The sequence below is a fragment of the Triticum urartu genome, chromosome 3A, assembly GCF_056163025.1.
Source record: "Triticum urartu cultivar PI428250 chromosome 3A, HENAU_Tu73, whole genome shotgun sequence".
Lineage (NCBI taxonomy): Eukaryota > Viridiplantae > Streptophyta > Magnoliopsida > Poales > Poaceae > Triticum > Triticum urartu.
Window position 1 is genome coordinate 7,077,739 of NC_141875.1, and position 22,626 is coordinate 7,100,364.

Consider the following 22,626-nt stretch of genomic DNA (forward strand, 5'->3'; position numbering starts at 1 on the left):
GGGTTCGCACCCCTGTAATTCATACACACATAATCCAGTCGACCGCCTCCGGGCTCCGAGACGTAGGGCTATTACTTCCTCCGAGAAGGGCCTGAACTCGTAAACCTCGTGTGCTTACAACTACTCCATAGCTAAGATCTTGCCTCTCCATACCTACCCCCCTACATTGCTGTCAGACATAGAACCACGACATGTACCTCAGACTGGGTGAAGCCGAAAGCTAGCGTTCTTAAGGAAATATTCGGTCGGTGAACAAAAGATGATTTTTATTTATTGTCCATATCTGCCCTCAGATGTTTTTCCTGTGTTTCCTATCGCAGTCCGGACATGCACTTTAGGGCATGCTTACCCAGGGAAAGGAACCCTTAACGGAACTATTCTCCCTGGAAGATGTTTCTTACTACCCATGTAATATAACATAACTAGTTGGGCACTTGTCTGTTCAAGCACTAATGACCCCTACGCCTAGTCTCCACACATACCTCGGTTCTTATATAACTGAGCGGGTATTCGGATACACTCCGGACTATCGGGTCCCGAGGTTGAAGCGAAAAGGTCCGCCAAGACAAATGTTCTACAATCCGGCTAGAAGGCATTATACATGTCACTTTCATTACATAGTCATGCAGACTGACTAAATTCCTCTTCTATACCATCCAACAGGCGGTCTGGCTTACAATCCTGTTGGGAATACTTTGCGGCTAATTCTACTTGCCCATAAACTAAGCTAACGGGGATCTCTTTTCCGTCGGGCCCCATAGGTCCGACCCCGGCCATGTGATTTGGGTCTGCCTTGGTATACCGCGTCTTCACCATGGCCCAGCCTTCTCTGGCACCCTGTCGGGAGGCCGATATCTTCCATAATCGGAAGCGCCGCCGTGCTCCCTTGAGCTTCTCCGCAAGCTCTGCAACGCCCTCTGGCAGGGAGATGGACGGCCACCAGGCCTGGCTAACACCTTGCATCACCTGCCGAACTTGTTCGTGCAGATGTGAGAGCTCGGATAGAAGATCACCCGCAGACCCGGGCATTTCCTCCACGGGGCGACCCGTCAGCATACCTACAGACATAACGCTGTTAGTCGGCTTCTTCGCCGAACTCCTTTAAAAGGATTCGTTCAAGCACTTACTGAAAATGCCGCGCCGAAGCCGCTTATTCTCCTTCACGGAGTCTGCAAGCTGCGCTCGAACGTCTTTTAGTTCCACGCTCAGCTTGATATTGGCGTCTTGGAGATTGTTTTTCTCCCGCCTAACCTCAGTCAGCACGCGTTTGCCAGCCTCTAGCTGTCGCATAACATGCTGGTCCTCCAGATTTTCTCCGGATTCATCTGCAACATCTATTGTTAGATCTGCAGCCACGCCGCACATTATATGGTAACCATCATTCTTTAAAGTAAATGTTACCAACAGGTGACTTTTTCGGTTCCTGCAATGCGGCAACAGCGGCTTGCAGTTGGGTCTTGCATTCCTCTAGCTCCTGTGACAGCCTAGTATTCTTCTCTGTAAGAACCTGCACAATAAAGATGATCCTTAAATCAGTTCTGCTAACGGTTTCAAGTCTCAGGGGCAACTGATACATATAAATCGTCAGATTTACTTACCCGTACATCCTTTACATACTGATTCGTGGCTCTGGCTAGAACATCTTGAGCAGCTCGGAGGTACGCCTCTCCAGAATTGAAGGCATCAAATGCCTCTGGTGAGAAACAAACGCCGCGGAGTACGGCCCGCCGGCGCCTATGATTCATGGCGCTTTCCACTTCTGAGTTTGTAGCGGACAATCTATCCGCATCCTCTATAGGGGGATTATCCAGCGCCCGCCCCATATCGGCTTCCACCTCTATGTCCGGTCCTGGCGCCCGACTGGTGGAAGCGTGATTAGTAACATCGCCGGACATATTCCGACGAGCGTTTTTTCTGTTAAAGAAACACAGGCGTCTTTATATTTCAAGAAAGACGACAACCACGGAGCGGGGTTTTTCATACCTTTGCGCCGGCGTCTCCGTCCTGACCGCCTTCCTTTTTGGCCTACCCGGCCTCGGTGCCTCTTGTGGGCGAGTTGCTGTGGGTTCGGCAGGGCGTCCGGAATGCCTTCCCTGTAAAAATGACATGTGTATATGGTGGGTGAAGTGTCTAAAAGGGGATCCTAGTTTTTGGAGTTGGGATTTTTGGTTTTTCTTACATGCGATGCAGGGAGCAGTCCGGGATAGTCGGCCGTAATGGCCACCATGGCATCATCGCAGCTTAACTGATAGAACTGTCGGTCCATCAGCTCCACGAATATAACCGGATCTTCTTCAAGTCCGGAGTCGAGGGCCCGGTCAGGGTCCTCCGGTTGCGGAGAAGGGCTGCTGACCTCCTTTATGACTTTTCGCAGTTCCTGCCACAAAGTGGCAAGGTGAATACTTACGATAAAGAATGCGGGAAAATGAAAGTAGGGAGATATAATTTCCCAGCTTGGAGGGTTGCACATGGAGAATCCATCCCGTGGCTTGATGCGGGTGAACTCCTCTTCCTCACCCTTGAACAATTCGGACAGAATTTTCGCTAAAGCGGTAGCATTGTCCGGACCCTTACGCCCGCAGCGGGTGGCATCATCCGCCCCGTTAAAACACCACAAGGGGTGCCCACGATATTGAAGTGGTTGCACTCCCCTCATTGTGCAAATCGACATAACTTCGATTACTGTCAATCCTGATCGAGCCAGTGCTTTAATCTGGTTCATCAGATAGAGGACTTCTCCATTGTCTTTCACCTGGGGGCTCCGTGGGCGCCAACTTCGGCGTTTCTTCAGGGTCCGGAAGGGGACAAATAAAAGAGAAATATGCTAGAAAATCCCATAAAAATTAGAAACATCCGACCATCTATTTTATATATCAAAGATTAATAGCCATTAGATTTAAGTTAATAGCCATTAGATTTAAGTGAAAGAAAATTACCCACCATTGCCATTACACGAATACCTACCTTTTATTTCAAGTAAAAACTGCATGTTATGGTACCCTCCCGTACCCTCAATAGTACTAGAATAGACAGCTTAAAAAATAGTAAAAGAATAAATATCCCAGGGACCTTCCTTCACCAAGAAAAAAATAAATATCCCAGGGACCTTCTTTATCAATAAAAAAAACAGATCGTGCCCCCAAAAGAATTGCAGCCGCCGCCTTGCTCGCCCCGATCGATCCTTCTATCACCTCCGCCGCCATCCTAATGTCCCTAACATCTCACGTAGCCGTCTCGAACGTTCTCTGCACCTTGCGCCGCTGCCAGTCTTCCTCTGGATCCAAGGTATCTTTCTCAACTATCATCTGCACCTCCCCTACTACGGCCATGGCAGTATGACGCCTACCTGATTGATCTATATGCAGGGCTCCCCCGTGCACTACCTTAGGTCTGATCACGTCGGACCTAGCTTCAACTACTGCACTGGCCGTGGATGTGTTGTTCTCTACGTCTCCATCGCATCCAAGGATCCTATCACGATTCACGATAAGAAGGCTAAGCTCCTAGATCCTGTCTGTTGCAAAATTAGATATGAGGTATTTGGTTTCAACTATTTTATCTTTAAATAGGAGGGATTTATTGATCTAATAATAATTAATTGGTGAACATTGGCTGCAATCTAGCTCCAATCTTTTAATTTTTCACCAATCTGTCAGTATCTATGCACTTATTTTGCTGAGATGGCAATCGAGTTAAAAGGTCTTTGTCAACTATGTTGCGAATCTGTGCTATAACTACACGTGAATTATTGATCAATCTTGCACTACTCCATGTTCCCAGGTATGGTTCGATGTGAACTAAATTAAATTATGAACGAAGTATATGTATAACATTACATATTTGAAGGATATAAAAACTTACTTCCAGCAGCGCTCTGTTGGTTTTCTTGCCATCGCAACTTTGCTTTCCAGATCGATCTGAACCCAATTGCCTCGCACTGTACCTTTTCAGATTGATATGAACTCGATTGCTGGGCTCATAATTCGCGACCTCGCTTCTCGCGCTCAGGCTGCCATACATGAATTTCTCGAGATAGCAGGCCACGCATTCCCAGTCAACCAGCGCAGTCTGAAGGTAAATCTTTATTAAAAATTCATATTATTTTAACTCAGATGAGAAAATCATGGTACCATGTACTTGTGGTATATTATCTTTCTGGTATTCATTCAAATATAGGAAGGAGTTGCAGGTTCCAAGGAGAAATCTCAATATCATTCTCATCTGTAGTTATTCACAAGCAGTTTTTATTTTTGTTAAGGTATATGCAGTTCAGTATCCGTTCTCTCCATTGGCACATGTGTGAGGTAAGTCATGGTATGTGTATACTTGGTGGTGTACTGAGCTTCCGGTGTCCTTTCAATCAGAAAAAAGAGATAGATGCACATTCTAAAAAGAAACTACCATATGGGTCGGATCTATAGTTACTTACAAGATGTTTTCTTTATTTTTCTTTTGTAGTTCAGTTTTTCTTTTGTCCATTATGTCGATTTCCATAGGCGCAAAGATCTCTCAAAAAAATCATCTACAGTATTTCCTTATATGCATATTATCACATCTTATTTTTCTTGTAGTAATGGCTATGAAAAGCTCTCAAAGAAATCAGAGCAGGTTTGTGAACTTTCTGTATTGTGGTAAAGGCATCTTGAGTTTTGAGAAAAATATTTTCTAGAGCCAACCACATAGATCTGACAACAAAATCTGAAGGTAAAGGCTTACGTTTATTTGTTATCATGCTTCAGTTATGAGGTTATGATGCACACTCTGTACCAACTGCTTGACAGAAAGTAATATATATGTTTGTAAGAAGTGTATTATTATTCTAGCTGCTCTTGCATTCAAGACATGCTAATAGTTCTGAGATAAATTATGGTCCTATATATATCGATACTGGCGGCCTATCACACATAGGTATAGTGTATAGTCATGAACCAAAGAATTAGTTATGATTTATGTTTAAACTAAACACTAATTGTAGATATTAAATTATATATAGATGGTTCAAAATCTTCTACAATAATTATTACCAATGATGTTACACCATCTTATACTCCATAGTATATTAAAGATGCCTAAACATTGCCAATCTATGCTTTTAGATATCTGTTTTGTGAAGTCAAGCAACAACGTTAGTGTCATGATGGCCCGAATATCTTCATTGTCCATTTAAACGAGTACACTATATAAGATGGGCTTAGAAAATGATTTACATCTTCTTTGCTTCTCCTTTCTATTGTCAGAGGTTCTTAATTAATTAAAATCAGGAAATTCATATAGGTTCAGATCCCTATGACATAAGATATATGTCACATATTACAAGATAGGGAAAACAATGCTTACGCAAAGTTGATCATTGTAAATTTGTAATCTCATCGGCAGTATGTGCGACCTGGATCACCATCGGGGCTCGCGGCGGGCAGCCATTATATGTTGTTGTTCATGGCCTTCAGGCTAAATTTACAGGAGAAGGAACGGAGCACTTTTATTATCACCACCATGGACTTAAGTTGGTGCATGACGACCATACTGTTCTTGGCCGCCAGTTCCATACGGAGGATCATAAACGAGGGCAGTTGGAGCATCGAAAGAACAACAGGGGAGATATTCCAGGACTCCTCTTGGACTATCGGTATCCATGGCTTCATGTGCAAGGACGTACGGTTCATGAACAGGGCATCTCCCCCTCCTGCCCCCTGCGTCGCTCTCTCCCCGGGGCGGCACGGGCGGCGACCACCGTCCCTCCCGCGGCCTCCCCAACGCCAGCCTCCTCTCCCCCTCGCCGTCGCCGGTGGCCTCCGGTAGGCAAAGCCTGCGCGGAGCCGGCGGCGGCGGGGCGCTCTCAAGCTGCTGCTCGCTCGGGAGGAGGGGCGCTCGCATGCGGGTCGCGGCTGTCCGGCGCTTGGCCTCCTGGCGGCGTCGCTGCTCGCGGCGGAGGCGGTCTCCGGCGTGTGGCGCGGCGTCTGGTCGCGGCGGTGGGCGCGCCGTCGCGGTGCGCGCGGTCACGGTCGTCGGCCTCGTGCGGTCCCGATCCGATCTGGGATCCTGCGGGCGGCGGTTGGTGTGGACGGTGTGGGGCGCCGGGGCGGCGGCCTCGGTCCGAGCTCCTGATGTGGCCAGGGCGTGGACGGCGCGCGCTCCCGCGGCGGCGGCTCGGATCCGGCTGTGCGCGTGGGGCGCGGAGACCAGCCGGGCGCGGTGGCTGCAGGTGCGCGTCGGGCGCGGTGACCGGCTGTGCGTGGCAGGCGTGCTTCTCTGGAGTGCGAGGTGTGTTGCGGAGGGGGATCCTGCTCGTCTGCTCTGCTGCTTCGCATGTGCAGCTCCGATTGGATCTGGTGCGTGGTGCATCGATCTGGGTGCTGCGCTTCGCGATGCGGCGTGGGTTGCTGCGGTGGTGGTTGCCACGGTGGTGCTGCGGTGGTGGATGGCGGCTTCGGCTAGGGGGTGGTGCGTGTCATGTTGCGGTGGATCGTGGGATCCCGTGGCCTGAATGAGGTCGGCCTCAGCAGGTGTTGGCTGGTGGGCGGCGGTCGGTGGTGGTAGGTGGTCGGCGCATCTTCAGGAGAAATCTTTGCTCCGGTCTTCTTCGGAGCCGGCGACGGCGGCGCCCGCGGGTGCCGTGATCTTTCTTGGAAGTGTCGTCGTGGAGGTGTGCTCCTCCTCCCCACGGCTTTGACTCCGGAGGGAAACCTCAGATCCGCTGGGTCGGACGATGAAGGCGTCTTAGCGTCTTTCTCCTCCTTGGGGGCATCGTCTCGGAGCCGGCTACGACTGGGAGACTGGTGGTTTGCGGCATCTTCGCCATGGATGGCGGCATCTTCGCCGCATGGTTTGCTGAGGTGGGGCGCTGGTTTCTGTTTGGCAACGATGATGTCGTTGAGAGGAGCTCGGGTCGCGGCGTGGACTTCGGTAGTCGGTTCTTCCTGGCGTGTCCGAGGTGCTCTTCTGTGGGCACGGTTGGCGCAAGTCTTGTATATTTCCCTGGTGAGGCTCGTCGTCAAAATCGGAGCTGTTAGTTGCTTGCGCGTGTGGCCATCCGGTGGCATGTGCCGTCGTGGCTTCTATACAGTTGTTTGCAGGTTGGCTTCGAGGTTGGAGCTCTATGATGAAGTCGGAGTCACTCGTTCGAGGCAACCGGTGATGACGATGACGCTTGTGACTCCTCGGCGAATGCCTTTCTTCTTTGCAGCTTTGTGTCCCATGCCGGTGGCCAGGTTGGCCGGTGGTGCCCATGTCATGTAGGTTGAGTTGTATCGGTTTTAGCCCGGTTTTTCATCAATTAACTTGGCAATTCTCTTCTTCTTAATCAATGAAAATGGCAAATCTTTTACCTTATTTCAAAAAAAATGTGCAAGGACGTTGGCTGGGCTGTATTGATACATGGCTACACGAGAATGGTTGCTGAAGTACAATGCCAAAAAACATTTGCGGGAAAATTACAATGCTAATTGCTTCACCTATAATCCTCTTTGCAGAAAGCATACATGTCCTATCTGTGTTATTTTCCTATTATGCGACCATCATTATGTATATCCAGATTTGATTGGGCAAAGTATGTCATGGTATTTGGAGGATAAGAGTGTTATTAAAGCCATGGATTGTTCCGATGGTTTCGTTGTATGGTCATCTATGAATAAAAACACTTAGTTATATTTACCCCTAAAAAAATATAACCAAATATATATATAAATGCCTCTCGACAGAAGACACGGGCATAGAAAAGGATTGAAACTTCTCCGCTTCTCCTTGCTATCGTCAGAGGTTCTTATAATAGCAAAAACTGGCAATTCATATAGTTTCAAATCCTAACTATAGAAGAGTTGTCTCTTCTTACATGATAAGAAAAACAATGCTTGCGCAAGGTTGATCATTTTAAATTTCTAATCTCATCGAAATTATGTGACACGACAATATTTCAAAATATTATTCGTCTCCATTGTACTACTATATGGAAATCTATTGACCTTTTCAGTTCATCTTTCTTAGCTTCACTTTGCAAACTAAGTTTGTAGTACTTTTTTATATTTGTACCTTCAATTTGTTTTCAGTCAACGGTGTTATGTCTCATGGAAGGGACGCATAGCTTGTAGGACAGTTTGCCGAAATGTCTCTAATTAACGAATAACACTCTGTATGAATCGCTATTATCTTGCTGATGAAGCCATACAAACTTTGCAACTTCATTGTCCTTGATAGTATTGCTACTAGAACAATTATTTTAATATTTCATGTTAATAGCTATAACTTCATTTAGTATTTCTATATATACATAACTAGAAGATTATTGGTACACACATCTACAGGTTGTAAGTAATTGAATGTGTCATTTTTAAGTCCTTAGGAAATTTACCTATGCCTATATGAGACCAGTAACAACTGCGTGCTTACACAAAAATATTCGTAAAATAGAGAACCACGCCAGGGAGACAATAAAAGCACATAGACATAAATTGTGCAATGATTTTGATCATAAAGAAATACAGTTAGTGCAAAAGCACATAACGTACATGACTCATGTGAAACATATATATTCAGATGTCAACAAGAAAACCAAATATATCTAAGATAATATTATGTTTGCAAATGTAATTTGTTTGTATATGTCACCAAGTTTGGTCCCAACTTTCGTCCGACATCCCCATCTTTCTATGGATGACAACCAGATGATTGAGTAATAAAATTCTTTTTCACTCGCAAAAAAACGTCAATGATCAACGTAAATTGCATTTGTAAAATCCTAGCCCGCGCATCGAGCGGGCGACTTTGCTAGTTCTTATAAAAATAAAGTAATTTTTATTAAGCACTGGAGGGGCCTATTTAGGTACCACGGTTATAGAAATTAGCATTGGTGCTTAAGTAAAAAATCAATTATTTCCTAAGCACATAATTGTGGATGGTAGTATGATCAACTTAGTTGCCAATAGAGTTTTCCACCATCGTGGTGACTGCCCTGCCGAGGTTGCAATGTCAAGGAGGTTCAACTCTGAGAGCGGAGGATAAAGTCACCTTTCATGGCTGACCTACTTGGAAGCATCACATACTCTTTCTATCATGAACAAATAATAGTGCCTCCAAATAATGGATAAAGCCACCTACACGGTGGATTTGCACAAATTGACTCATCATAGTTGAGCTTTTCCTTAAAAAATCTGGGAGCCACATAGTCAAGCCTTTGACCGACTATTGATAACTGATTATATGGTAGTAGAAAAAGGTTCGAACCCCAAATATACATTTATTGGTATCTCACTACAGGAATCCAGTATTTTGCTGTCTGTCACGGCGGACGACAAAGGCACGGACGGCGGACGGCAAAGAGCTTTGCCGTCAGCGGCGGACGGCAAACAGTGACGGCAAAGACAGGGTCGGCAAACAGGTCCTTTGCCGTCTGCTTCTTATGGCGGACGGCAAAGAGCCCTTTGCCTATAGCGGCGGACGGCAAAGAGGAGGGACGGCAAGAAACTGGACGTCCGCCAGCGTTAGTCCGTTAGGCGGCTAACGGCGGCCTTGGCAAATTTGAGCGCCTCTTTGCCGTCCGCCAGTTGACATCAGCAATGCGTCAGCGCCCGCTGTGTTTGGCGTCTGCCACGGTGGACGGCAAAGGCAAAGTCTTTGCCATCAGCTTAGCTTTGTCGTCCGCCACGGTAGGCAAATTTGCCAAATGGCCCATCCCTCAGGAAGCACAGGTGGGCGCCACGTGCCCCCTTTGCTGTCTGCCACCGACGGCAAAGGCGTCTTTGCCGTCAGCCGCGGACGGCAAAGAGCCTGCACTGCCTCTTTTTTATTCTGTTTTTCTTATATCCAACAATTATCACAGCAAATATATCACATCACATATATATCCATCACATAAATATCCAGCACATATATATCCAACATAATAAATATCCAGCACATATATATCCATCCATACATACATAGTAGGTTGTACATAGTTCCATCGATCCATACATATTACAATATGCAAAGTTTCATCATAGCAATCTAGTTTCATCATAGCAAGCGAGCAGAATACAAGAAGTGCATCAAAGGAAAAAACAAGCAATCCATCATAGGAAGCTGGCTTCCGTGAAGTGAATGAAACCTGCAAAATGACAAATAAGAAAGTTAGGAAAAGAAGACTAGAAGAAAAAGAATAGAAGAAGAAGAAGACTAGAAGAAGAAGTATATGCCATTTATTAGCTAACTTAGGTGAACTGGATCATTTATGAGCTAAATTAGTTGAAATGGATCGTTTATGAGCTAACTTAGGTGAAATGGATCGTTTATTAGCTAATCTAGGTGAAATGGATCGTTTATGAGCTATCTTAGATGCAATGGGTCGTTTATGAGCTAACCTAGGTGAAATGGGTCGTTTATGAGCTAACCTAGGTGAAATTGATCATTTTGGAGCTAACTTAGTTGAAATGGGTTGTTTATGAGCTAACTAAGGTGAAATGCCACGTTTTTGAGCTAACTAAGGTGAAATGGATCATTTTTGAGCTAACTTAGGTGAAATGGGTCATTTTGGAGCTAACCTAGGTGAAATGGGTCATTTTGGAGCTAACCTAGGTGAAACGGGTCATTTTAAAGCTAACGTAGGTAAAATGGATCATTTAGGAGCTAATCTACGTAAAATGGGTCATTTTAGAGCTAACTTGGATAAATTGGATCACTTGTAAGCTAACTAAGGTAAAATGAGCCATTTTAGAGCTAACTTAGGTAAAATGGATCATTTATGAGCTAACTAAGCTAATTATGCAATTTTTGACATAAGTAAGCTAAGTACATATCATTTTAGAGCTAACTTAGGTAAAATGGGTGGTTTATGAGGTCAGTAAGCTTATTAAGTCATTTTGGTGGAAAAGAAGCTAACTCTAGGCCATTATGGTAAGCATATTGGAAGAAATAAAGCTAAGTCTAGGTCTTTATGCATTTGTTAAGCAAAACACTAGAGAAACTTACCGTGATCAGGGAGGTGTAGGAGCGGGCTGGCTCGCGTCGGTAGCTGGAGAAGGATCGTGCGATGCGTTTCTGGAGTTAAGCTGCACCAAAGGTCATTTCCAATGTCTCGTTAGCATTATGACACTCAAATGTTAAGACTAGCAAGTAATGTCCATTCAAATTAAACTCACCGTGCTCCCAGGAGCAATCACTGGCATCGGCGGAGCGGTCTGACCGGACTTCTCGCACACAGACTGCACATTTGGTTTTCACAACAGAGTCATACTAGTTAGTAATGAGACTCAAATGTTAAGACTAGCAAGTAATCTGCAGAAGAAACTTACCACAAGGAGCTCGTACATGGCCCTTACCTGCATGTCATTCCGTGCCCTCTCCTCCTCCAACATCTTTGTCGTCCTCTCCTCCAACTCCCGTTGCCTCTCCGCCGCCTCCGCCAGAAGCTTCATGTACTGCTCCTTACTCAAGAACTTATCGCGGCACTCCTGCTTGGGCTTCTTAATACCACGCCCGGCGTAGTAGTCTCGAACAGCCTGCACCCGAACCTCATGCCGTAAGTTCTGAAGTAGGCGCTTGCACTCCTTATGGATAACATCTGCTGCCTCCTCCTCGTATCCCTCCTCACACCTGTAGAATGTCTGCAATCAAATGAGACAATATTGATTAGTACAATTAATAACTAGCTAGTTGAAGATTTTTAATTGTGTAAAGGAGAAATTACCCAGAACTTTCTGATCACCACGTCTGCCCTCGTCTTGCACAAGACACCATTGATAATCTCAACCGGCGGGGCCGGGGCAGCCAAGTAGTGCTCCCAACTCAATCCAACCTCTAGAAGCCGACCCTCACCAGGTAACGTGACAAACCCCGGGAAGTTTTGCCGAATCAGAACTCCAAGGACGGAGTTGGGCCGGCGGACACTTTCATGGTGGTCCCAACCCCTGCAGCATGACAAGGCCAACACATCAGTTATTTGAAGAAACGTGAATGCAGAACGTACAAAAAGATTAAATGCACTTACCTCTCCCCATCAGGGAAAATCAACCACCTCTGCTCGCGAGTCGCCGGCACGGACGGGAGCCGTGTAGCACCACGCTGGTAGACGTTGCCCCCCTCCTCCTCAAAATCAGTCGGCTCCCCGCCATCATTAGCATGGCCACTCGGCTCCTCAGGCTGACCCGACCAGGTACCCCATCCAGATGTGTGCTCCTCCGGGGTCTCGTGGGTCGAAGGCCCGTCGACCCGAGGCTCGTGGGCCGAAGACCCGTGGACCGGAGGCTCGTGGACCGGAGGCTCGTGGACCGGAGTCCGTGCAGCCTCCTCCTCCGACGAGTCCACCCTAGCAGTCACCTGCTTGGGTGAAACAGCTGGGGCCGGCGGCGAGGAAGGCGCCGTAAGAGTCACCCGCGACCACGTGCTCCACCTCCTCTCTTCTTCTTACCTCGTCCCCTACTGGGCACTGCGGTCGACGAAGAAGGGCCCGACGGTGTCGCCATACTGTCCAGCAACGCTCGGCGGAGAGGTGCGTGTGGAATGGAACACCTCGCACCACGCGCCGACGAAGAAGGAGCCTCGGCGCGCTCCCGACCAGCGTCCACCATCTTTCAACACTTGCCATGACAAAGAATAAACGAAATTAGTACAACATAAAAAAAGTACCGACATGAATAATAATATGTATATCACTTAAGTGTATCATCATCAAGTACAACATAAAAAAATTGAATACCTGACACTACTAATAATCTCGATCAGTATCATCAATAAATGCATAATCATCATCATCACTATAATCAATGATGAGCTCATAGGGTTCATTGGCATCAACATGTGCAAGGCCACCTTGACGTAATCGGTCAAGCATTGGCAGGTCATCCGCAGCAGTAACCTCTTCTTGTTCCGGCTCTTCTTGTTCCTCCTCTGGGGTGATGTCGGATTCATTGTCGCTGTCTACTTCAATGTTTTGGGGTGAAGTATAGCGGTTCTTGAAACGCTTTTTGGAAAGACGTGTCTCTTGGAAGAATTCTCCTTCATATGTGTCTGGGTTAATGTGAGGTTCATAATCCTCTTCCTTTGGGGGAGAAAGTCTAGCACGTGGCGGCACTTCATAAACGACATCCCAGCCTTTCAGATTTGGATTAGTTTGGCAGGCCCATGGTAGATAGAATACTTGGGTCGCCTGTTGAGCCGTAATATAGACATCAGGAACATCTAAATGGGTGCTTTGGTTGATTTCAACTAGCCCTATATATTCATGAGTCATTCTAGTCTCCTTCGGTTAAAACCAATAACATTTGAAGACTACGACATTCGGTGGGTTTTCACCATAGAACAGAAGTTCATAAATTGCTTCAACTCTCCCATAAATACTCGGTACCTCCTTCGCCGATAGCAGATACACAATAATTTGTAGACTTTCGGTCGGCCATAGATAGCTCTTTGCCATAGGTACGAAAGCGATACCCGTTGATGTCGTACTTGTCAAATGAACAGACCTTATAGTCAAAACCATTAGCGACTTGTCTCAATTCGGCGTCCATAGACTCTGAATTAGCCTACAAGTTTAGTATGAAAGGATTGTTGCATTACGCACAAATTAGCGAATGAAATGAAATTGTATAATAGAAATTACCGTTTGTTTGAACCAAGAGATGAAACCGGGATAGCCGCCTCCTTGCTTTGCGAGAAGCTCATACTCTTCGACAGAATCCTTTTGGATCTCCGCTCCATACGAGAATATGGCGACGTATCGACTGTATGACATATCCAGGAATAAGAGCAGTTCAAAGGAAATAGAAGTTGCGAAACAATGTACCGAGAACTTACTCGATGTACGGCCGCACTTCTATCAGGTTGTTGAAGATATACAACGAAATGGTCCGCTCTTTGTTACCCAAAGATACTGGATGTGAAACACTAGCTGGTGTGAGATTCCCTTTGAATAGGCTGAGGTTGGATCCTCCCTTTTTAGGGTCGTCAGCATTGTACCGAGGCTTCGAATTATGAAAATGACGATTTTTGGCTTCATAGTGTGCTGTTACGAAGTTTGCCGCCTCCTCTGTGATGAATGCCTCAGCCATCGATGCTTCAATTCTACGTTTATTTTTACATTTTTCTCGAAGCGTCTTCTGCATCCTCTCAGTTGGGTAGCACCAACGATTTTGCACGCCCTCCCCCAATCTTGCCTCGGTCGGGAGATGCAAAATCAAATGCTGCATTGGATTAAAGAAGCCAGGTGGAAAGATCTTCTCTAACTTGCAGATCAACTCCGGCGCCAACTCTTCCATTTCTTCTAGCACGCCAGGCGATAGTTCTTTCGCACAAAGAACACGGAAGAAATAGCTGAGTTCTGCCAGTACTAGCCATTCATCCTCAGGGATGAAGCCACACAACATCACCGGCATTACCCGCTCAATCCATATGTGCCAATCATGACTCTTGAGACCAAATATCTTCATTTTAGCAAGATTCGCTCCCCTCTTTAGATTCGCTGCATACCCATCGGGGAACATCAACTGCTGTTGCACCCACAAGATAATTTCCCTCATAGCTGGCCTTCCAAGATTGAACCATGCCTTTGGCTTCGTCCAGTTCTGCTTTCCTTTCGGTTCTTTCATGTTTTGTAACGGCCTATCACATAGCGCCTCCAGATCGACTCTAGCCTTAGTATTATCCTTTAACTTCCCATCTATGCCGAACAATGTACCAAAAAGTGCCTCGGTGATATTCTTCTCAGTGTGCATCACGTCGATGTTGTGTGGGCAAAGGAGGTCTTTGAAGTAAGGCAGATCCCATAAGCATGTTTTGTGAGTCCACGCGTGCTTAGTATTATACCCCTTGAAGTACCCTGGACATTGTGGATCTGGTTCGAGAGCGTTTAACTGATCCAGAGTCTGTTGGCCTATCAATGCAGGTGGTGCAGAGTTTTTGACAACTCTACCTCTGATGAAGTTCTTCTTGTCTTTCCTGAACTTATGGCTAGGATCCAGGAACTATCTATGCATGTCGAAGCAAGAAAACTTGCGACCGGCCTGAAGCCAACGAAACTCAAGAGCTCCCTTGCATGTGGGGCACGGGAACCTTCCATGCACACACCAGCCAACGAAGCGCATACGCCGGCAAGTCATGCATCGAGTACATGTACCAGACACGCATTATGAAGTTCCGTTTGCTATAGGCGTCGTATGTCTTGAACCCATTATCCCAGGCTTCTTGCAATTCGTCCTTAAGCGGCTGCATGTACACATTCATATTTTTCCCTGGATAGTTGGGCCCTGGAATTATCAACGTCAGGAAAATGTTCTTTCTTTGCATAATCTGTCCGGGGGGGAGATTGAGTGAAAAGACAAATACGGGCCAACAACTGTATTGGGCCGCCGTCATACCAAACACACTGAACCCATCCGTGCTGATGCCGACTCGAGGATGCCTCGGATCTGCTGCTTTGTCAGCATGTAATTCATCAAACTTTTTCCACGCAACACCATTCGATGTGTGTACCATCATCAGATTCCCATCTGCATCTAGTTCGGTTCTTTTGCCTGTTTTGTGCCATGTCATCGGTCTGGCCGTCTCTTCGACCATGAAAAGACGTTGAAGTCTTGGTACGATTGGCATATACCGAAGAACACTAACAGGGATTTTGGTCTGTGTCTTCTCACCCATACCGTTGTCTACCACAATATACCTAGAAGACTTGCAAATGGGACAATAGTTCAAGTCCGCATAGTCAAGCCTAAATAAGGCACATCCTTTCTCACAGGCATGTATCTTCTCATAGGACATCTTCAGTGCACGGAGGATTTTGTCCGACTAGTACAGGTTTGCAGGCATTACATGGCCTTTGGGTAGAAAGCGTCCAAATACTGTCATAATTGCGTCATAGCATTCTCTGCCCAAGTTGAACTGAGCCTTCAGATCCACTACTTGTGAGATGGCATCCAACTGACAAAGCTCAGTGTGCTCGTGGAGCGGACGTTTTGAACACTCCAACATTTTATTGAAGGCCTTTGCAGATTCCTCCATCTCCTCGTCCGAATCCCGAGCATCATCATAGTCTTGCACCATGTTTTCCATCCCGGTACCATGCTCGTCGGTGCGACGACGATCCACCTCAGCTCGGTCACGTTGGGCAGACTCACCATGAAATGTCCACACCGTATAATCGGGCGTAAAACCACTCTTCTGCAGGTGTTTGCCCATTTCAGCCTCTATCCTCTTTTCCCAATTGCCGCACCGGAAACAGGGGCACCAGGTTTTCTTCTGGCCATTTGCAAATGCGGCTTGCACAAACCCCTTGGTTTTTGTGAACCATTCAGCACTCCATTTGTTCTGACCAGTGTGATCGGTATACATCCACGCACGATCACTCATCTTGACTTTCAGAGCTACTGGACACACAACAATTATATATGTAATTCACCATGTATATATTCATCAGTTGATCTACTTTGTCAATTTTATTACGTCCATGCAACCTACACTCTAATAGGTAATGATAGGTCCTAATCCCACCCGTGTATGTGTAGATTGGGTTCATTTTCCCATGCTATGCTCCGGATCCGACGCAAAATTTTGGCAGCACCTCCCTGTTGTTCTCCTGATACACGTCTCTGCAATAAACAGAGAGGATGTGTACCCGGAGAACAACAGGGGAGGCACTGACGAAATTTATGCATCGGATCCGGACCAAAGCATATGGGAAAACGAACCCAATCTACACATACTCGGGTTGTCCATGGATAGCGTTGGACAATTCGAAAGAATTAAGGTTATAAATATGCAAATGCATGCATATTTATAACTATGACGCTTTCGAACGGGAGACACATATTGGTTACGCATACTGATGATTCAAGACAATATATAGCTAGCTATCAAGTTTCATCGGAATAGATCAAATAATTAATGGGGGAGGAGGACATGTCATTTGTGCTCACCCACGAACGAAGGGGCAGAGCTCGTCAAACGCACGGCGAGGTCGTCGAACACCAAACCTCGCAGCGATGAAACAACTGCACATTTAAAACTACCCGATCAACACAATTATATATGATGTTTTTCATAACAAAATCGAAAAATATATGACCTAACTAATAATTCACAAATATATGACCCCGTCGGCCTCTGGAAGGCCAAACAACACCTTTTCGGGAGGTGTCGGGGGTCGGGGTGTCGTGTCGGTGCCGAGGTGCCGTGTCGGGGTCAGGGTGCTGTTTCGGGGTCGGGGGGTCGGGGTGTCGTGTCGGTGTCGGGGTGCCGTGTCGGGGTCGGGGTGCTGTTTCGGGATCGGGGTGTCGTGTCGGGGTCAGGGTGTCGGGGTCAGGGGGTCAGGGGGTCGGTTGTCGGGGTCAGGGTGTCGGGTCAGGCTCGGTGTTGGGGTGTCGGGTCAGGCTCGGGGTCGGGGTCGGGGTCGGGGTCTCGGGGTCGGGGTGCCGGGTCGGGGTCGGGGTGCCGGGTCGGGGTCGGGGTGCCATGTCGGTGTCGGGGTCGGGGTGTCGGGTCAGGCTCGGGGTCGGGGTGCCGGGTCGGGTCGGGGTTTTTTCCTCTTTTTTCCTTTTCTTCTTCTTCCTCTTCTTCCTTTTCTTCTTTTTCTTCCTTTTTTTCCTTCTTCTTCTTCTTCTTCTTCTTCTTCTTCCTCCTCCTCCTTTCCTTTTTCCTCTTCTTCTTCTCCTCCTCTCCTCTTTTTTCTTCTTCTTCTTCCTCTTCTTCTTTTTTCTTCTCCTCCTCCTCTTCTTCTTCCTTTCCTTTTTCCTCTTCTTCTTCTCCTCCTCTCCTCTTTTTTCTTCTTCTTCTTTCCTAAAACTAAACTAAACCTAAACCTAAATCTAAATCTAAAACTAAAACTAAAACTAAATCTAAACTAAACATAAACCTAAAACTAAAAAAACAGAAAAAAGGAAAAAACTAAATCTAAACCTAAAACTAAACCTAAACCTAAAACTAAACCTAAAACTAAAACTAAATCTAAACTAAACATAAAACTAAAACTAAAAAATAGGAAAAAAAAAGGAAAAAAAAGAGGAGGAGAGCTCACCTGGAGCAGGGCCGGTGGAGGAGGGGGGTGGGGCGGCCTGGGGCGGCGGCGTCGGGCGGCAGTGGCGACGGGGCCGGGCCCGGCCGGGGCGGTGGGGCGCGGGGGGGCCGGGGCGCGGCGGCGCCGAGATGGCAGGGCGGCGGGGGCGACGGGGCGGGGGACCGGTGCGGCGACGGCGCCGGGCGGAAGTGGCGACGGGGCGGGGGGCCGGTGGGGCAACGGGGTGGTGGGGCAACGGGGCGGCGGCGTGCGTGTGAAGAGCAGGGAGAGAAACAGAGAGAGAGGCGCGGGGTGGGGCGCGGCCGTTAACGTTAGATATGTTAAATCTTTGCCGTCCGCCCCCCTTTGCCGTCCGCTTATTTGCTCTTTGCCGTCTGCTGGCAGACGGCAAAGAGGGGGGGCCGTTAAGTTTTTTTTAAGCAGCTCATCAGTGGTGCCCCCTCCCTTTTTGCCGTCTGCTAGCGGACGGCAAAGAACTGGCTGATGGCAAAGAAGATCTTTGCCATCAGCCAATTCTTTGCCGTCTGCTTTTGGGTAGCTGATGGCAAAGAGCTTCTTTGCCGTCTGCTAGCAGACGGCAAAGAGCTGGCAGATGGCAAAGTAGCTGATTCCAGTAGTGTCTGTTAAAGTACACACAAGACACACTCGCAATTAAAATACACACAAGATACTAGTATTACACATAGTTGCATATATATTTATTTTTGTCATTTTGGTATATGTCCAGCTATCCAATTATCTATTACTCAGTCACACCATTATGGATTGATGTTGTCAACATCTTCAGGGCTGCCGCATTCTTCATAATCCTGATAGACTCAACAAAATCACCCAAAAGTTGATGACAATCTTGAAATTGTTCGTCATCAACTGCGAGAACTACCTTGATATCACTACCATAATTATGGTAGTGCACAGTCAAAGCCTGCATACAGAAATCCACACAGTTAGAGGAAACATGGAGTAAAATGAATAAACGCAAAGCTAGTTTTGTTTTTTGCAGACACATGATTAAGGATGTTATTGTCATAAAGTAAGATAAGAGGGCATATGTTTTGGATGTAAGAACATGTATGCCTTACTTGTGGTTGGCCATAGATGCTAGGTGCCATGAAGGCGACTGGGTGCCCACATAACGTCATATGTTCAGCTGGCCCAATTGCATTCGAAAATATTATGGTTGTACGTGTTAAAAAGCGGTGAAAGATAAATGTTCCTGTCTGCTTGCATTGAGAAAATCGTTACAACTAATAGAAACATCAATAAATAGACACAGTGCTTGTTCCAGGTATGCGCAATGTAATCCCGGGAAGAGCATATAATGTACAAAAGGAGCAGGTAATATACCTTCAGACCAAAGTTTTTGACTAAGAATTCACCAATCACTCGTGTGAACATCACTGCTAAAGACTTCTTTTTTCTATTCATGAACCTTTTTGCCTCGTGAACATACTCAAGGGGATCATCTTTCAAGGTTATATTAAACGGACAGATGAGGCCGGTAAGTTGATTTCCTGTCTCTACCCTGGTAACATATGTCTGTTCATAGTTGAGAAGAAAATCAATGCAATTTGTATAATGAATTATACAAAACTGTGATGAAGCTCATGGTACTACATTTATATTTATATGTCACTCAATTAATATTTACTACTTATCTGCAGCGAGAAATGAAGTTCTTACTTGTCTGGTAGACACCGGCCTTGCGTCGACAAGGACACATGACCGCAAAGCAATTATCTTAGTATTACTCTCACCTAATATTGAATATTAGAAAGCAAAATGGTCAAAAATGCATGTCTAGAGAAAAAACATGCGTTGTCGTTATCATAAAAACACTTACCAGACTCTCTAAAGTAATATTGTGAAAGAGCTGCCGAAGTCACACCAACTAGCACGTCATTGATAGTCTGTGATAACGAAAAAGAGGGACACAAAATGTACTATATACGAGTCAAATCAAGATGCGACATCGAGAAAGCGAGATTCATTTATATACGGCTTGAATAGAGGGTCATGGCCATGCTACTCAATAACTAGTCATGAAACCCACACATTGTGTGGGCAACATTTAAAAAAATTGTAATTACAATATTATATGTTTTCCATAAATTTTTTTGAGGACACTTTAAAATGCAAAACTAATTTTTCTTGTATTACCCATTTTATAATGTCCACTTTATTAGTTTTCAATATTGGTCAAAAGGTTATCTTGAAAACTGCCAAAGTATAAGGTAGACTTTGTGCATGTGATTTATATTGAAAATATTTATAAAGACCTATGCATTAGCTTGTCTAGATTTTCTGAATAATATTAAAATTTTAAGTTTTTGTAGTCATTATTTTCAAGTGTATAAGCAGCATTAGAACTGGCATTATCGTGAAAACGTGTGAACAAAATGATACTGCTTTCACTTGGTCAATAGTATTTCTTATATTAATAGGCAAAGTTAGAAAAGGACCAATTGAATTGTAATTTGACTTCTATTCCTGTAAGCCATTATCTATCATTTAACAAATCATAGTAGAATAGATAATATGTACAATGATTAAACGACTTAGGTACCCAGTTCATGAAAGCATTGTGACAGCCATATATTTAATATTAATACTTTTTGAAATCCCTATATTTAAAATGTAACCGTACCACAAATTTATTGTTCTGAGAGGATTTAAAATGTAAAGTAATTTTTGATATTTCTTATCGCATGCCATAATAACTATTTTAAAATGTTATTTTCATCTTTCCTCAAAAGTTTTTCTAGCTAGATAACTGCCAACATACTAACAGAAAGCATGTAGTCCTTGCATAGGTGATTCCAATTGCTATCTGTAAATACATGAGAAAAAAGATCAGCAGCTTTACGTACGCAATTCATGGCAGTCTTGATGAGCTTGACGTCGTCAAAGCTAAAGGTCCGATGCACGAAACGCTTGCGGCAACGAGACTCGCCACCATCCCGCGGACGGGTGAAGAGCGTGGGTGGGTCACTCAAGAACAGTATTGTTGCAACAATCAACGTCATGTCCACGAGTGTGTGCCAAGCCAGCACAAAACATGACCAAACCCACGCGAACAGCGCAAGGTAATCACCCGAAGACAGCGGAGGCCGTGGTGGCAGCTGGTAGATCGCGCCCGTGCGCTTGGGTGGTGGCGGCATAGCTGGCAGCCTTGCTGGATTGACCATGCTGCGCGACGCTGCCACAAGGAGCGTCGTGATGGACGTGCCGTCGCCAATGGAGTGGTGCAGACGGAGCACCACCGTGGAGGCCGCCTCGGAGGTTGGGAAGTCGAGGAAGTGGAACTCCCAGAGAGGACGACACATGTCCATCGGGAGCAGGGACAGCGATGCCACGTAGTCCTCCACGGCCTTTTCCGGATCGGATGCCACGGCAGCAGCATCCAGTCTTGGGATGACGATGTGGTCGTCCACATTTACAGCCGTTTGCACCCATCGCGGATTGCCATCCTTGGCGGACTCGTCCATTACCTGTACATGCAGGTGCTAAAAAGGTAAGAATTTGATGCATAAAATACAGCTATATTTTCAGTTAATGCCATCGTATAAATACTCACAGGATAAGGGTAAGGATATGTAGTATGTTCTGTATATTGTTGCAATATAATATGGATATGTATCTTAATTTATATACAAGCCAACTCACAGGATAAGGAACAACTCAAACCAAGTTGGAAACATATGTGAATGCCACAAATAAAGTTTTAGAAAATTACTGGAATACAGCAGAAGCGTGGCAGACTAGTAACTAGTTCTGTTTCGATGCCGGCACGGAAGACAGGCAGGTTCACCGGCGTGCCGAGCCCCATCACGAGGACGATGCAGATACCCATCTCTTCCATACCTCTTCCGGCAGGACTCATGGGCTCCTCCGCCATGGAATTGTCGGCACATTCCATCTCCGTTGGCACGTGGACAGAGAGCGGACGGCTTGACGGAGTGACTACGTTCGTTGTTGCTTCCACGAGTGGCCACTCTCGATTGTTAATTGCAACGTCTCTGGACTCGGTAGGTGCAATATATATATTCTGCAGGGAGGCAAGGTCCCTCTCGTGCATCCTGTTTATCTTTAGAGACAGAATTTAGTGCCCACCGTGTGTGATGTTCTCTCAGGTCTGTTTCATTGAGATCGTATTGTCGTGTTTGGTTTCACATTAAGTGAGACGAAGCTATCAGAAGGTGCAAATATGGATGAAAGATACAAATTGGGTAGAGGAGTAGGTGGGCAGCAGAGGGGAGTAAATAGCCGGAAGAGGACATGCATGGCGTTTACACTTACTCTCTCCGTTCCATACTGCGCTAATGTCAAAAACACTCTTATATTATAAGACGGAGGGAGTATTTGGTATGCATAACTCTGATCCGCTCAACGGCCTTAGGAAGGCATGCCACTGTTGGTGGATGGTTGGGCGGCTACAGGCGGCGATTTGTTGCAGAGGGTATGGTTGCCCAACGGCGTGGTGGGATTTCAAGTCCAGTGCATGTAGCTGCTAGTATCGTGGAAAATGGTGGCGATAACACATGATTGACTTCGATTAGATGGTGCTTCTTGAGTACCCGGTCTTCAGCTCCGGGATGAAAATCCTAGGTCTAACCCAAGTTGGTTTTACCTGACAATGGCGTGTTTTCGCGTCG

The 22,626-nt window shown here is 46.1% G+C and overlaps 2 protein-coding genes across 2 annotated transcripts; one reads left to right on the forward strand and one right to left on the reverse strand.

Moving 5' to 3' along the window:
* The first annotated feature begins 3,207 nt into the window (after positions 1 to 3,207).
* LOC147977631 (uncharacterized) lies at positions 3,208 to 7,442 on the forward strand. The gene is made up of 5 exons (XM_087514489.1): positions 3,208 to 3,285; positions 3,366 to 3,536; positions 3,952 to 4,074; positions 5,461 to 5,652; positions 7,350 to 7,442. The coding sequence occupies exons 1-5, from the start codon at positions 3,208 to 3,210 to the stop codon at positions 7,440 to 7,442; spliced, it is 657 nt and encodes a 218-aa protein (XP_087370615.1).
* Positions 7,443 to 18,571: 11,129 nt separating this feature from the next.
* Positions 18,572 to 21,965, reverse strand: LOC125542313 (medium-chain-alcohol O-fatty-acyltransferase-like). Its single transcript, XM_048705298.2, has 7 exons — positions 21,708 to 21,965; positions 20,842 to 21,462; positions 19,815 to 19,881; positions 19,655 to 19,728; positions 19,319 to 19,510; positions 19,054 to 19,191; positions 18,572 to 18,896 (listed from the first exon to the last, which is right to left on the reverse strand). The coding sequence occupies exons 1-7, from the start codon at positions 21,888 to 21,890 to the stop codon at positions 18,714 to 18,716; spliced, it is 1,458 nt and encodes a 485-aa protein (XP_048561255.1). The 5' UTR covers positions 21,891 to 21,965; the 3' UTR covers positions 18,572 to 18,713.
* Between the last annotated feature and the right edge of the window lie 661 nt (positions 21,966 to 22,626).

Bases quoted from the DNA above. Each gene is read 5' to 3' on its own strand.
- LOC147977631 (XM_087514489.1), top strand. From the start codon at position 3,208: ATGTCCCTAACATCTCACGTAGCCGTCTCGAACGTTCTCTGCACCTTG. The intron at 4,075-5,460 runs GTAAATCTTTAT...CTAAATTTACAG, and splicing joins TCAACCAGCGCAGTCTGAAG to GAGAAGGAACGGAGCACTTT. The intron at 5,653-7,349 runs GTACGGTTCATG...AAAATGTGCAAG, and splicing joins ATGGCTTCATGTGCAAGGAC to GACGTTGGCTGGGCTGTATT.
- LOC125542313 (XM_048705298.2), bottom strand. From the start codon at position 21,890: ATGGAATGTGCCGACAATTCCATGGCGGAGGAGCCCATGAGTCCTGCC. The intron at 21,463-21,707 runs GTAATTTTCTAA...CTGCATGTACAG, and splicing joins CACGCTTCTGCTGTATTCCA to GTAATGGACGAGTCCGCCAA. The intron at 19,729-19,814 runs GTAAGTGTTTTT...ATTCAATATTAG, and splicing joins ATATTACTTTAGAGAGTCTG to GTGAGAGTAATACTAAGATA.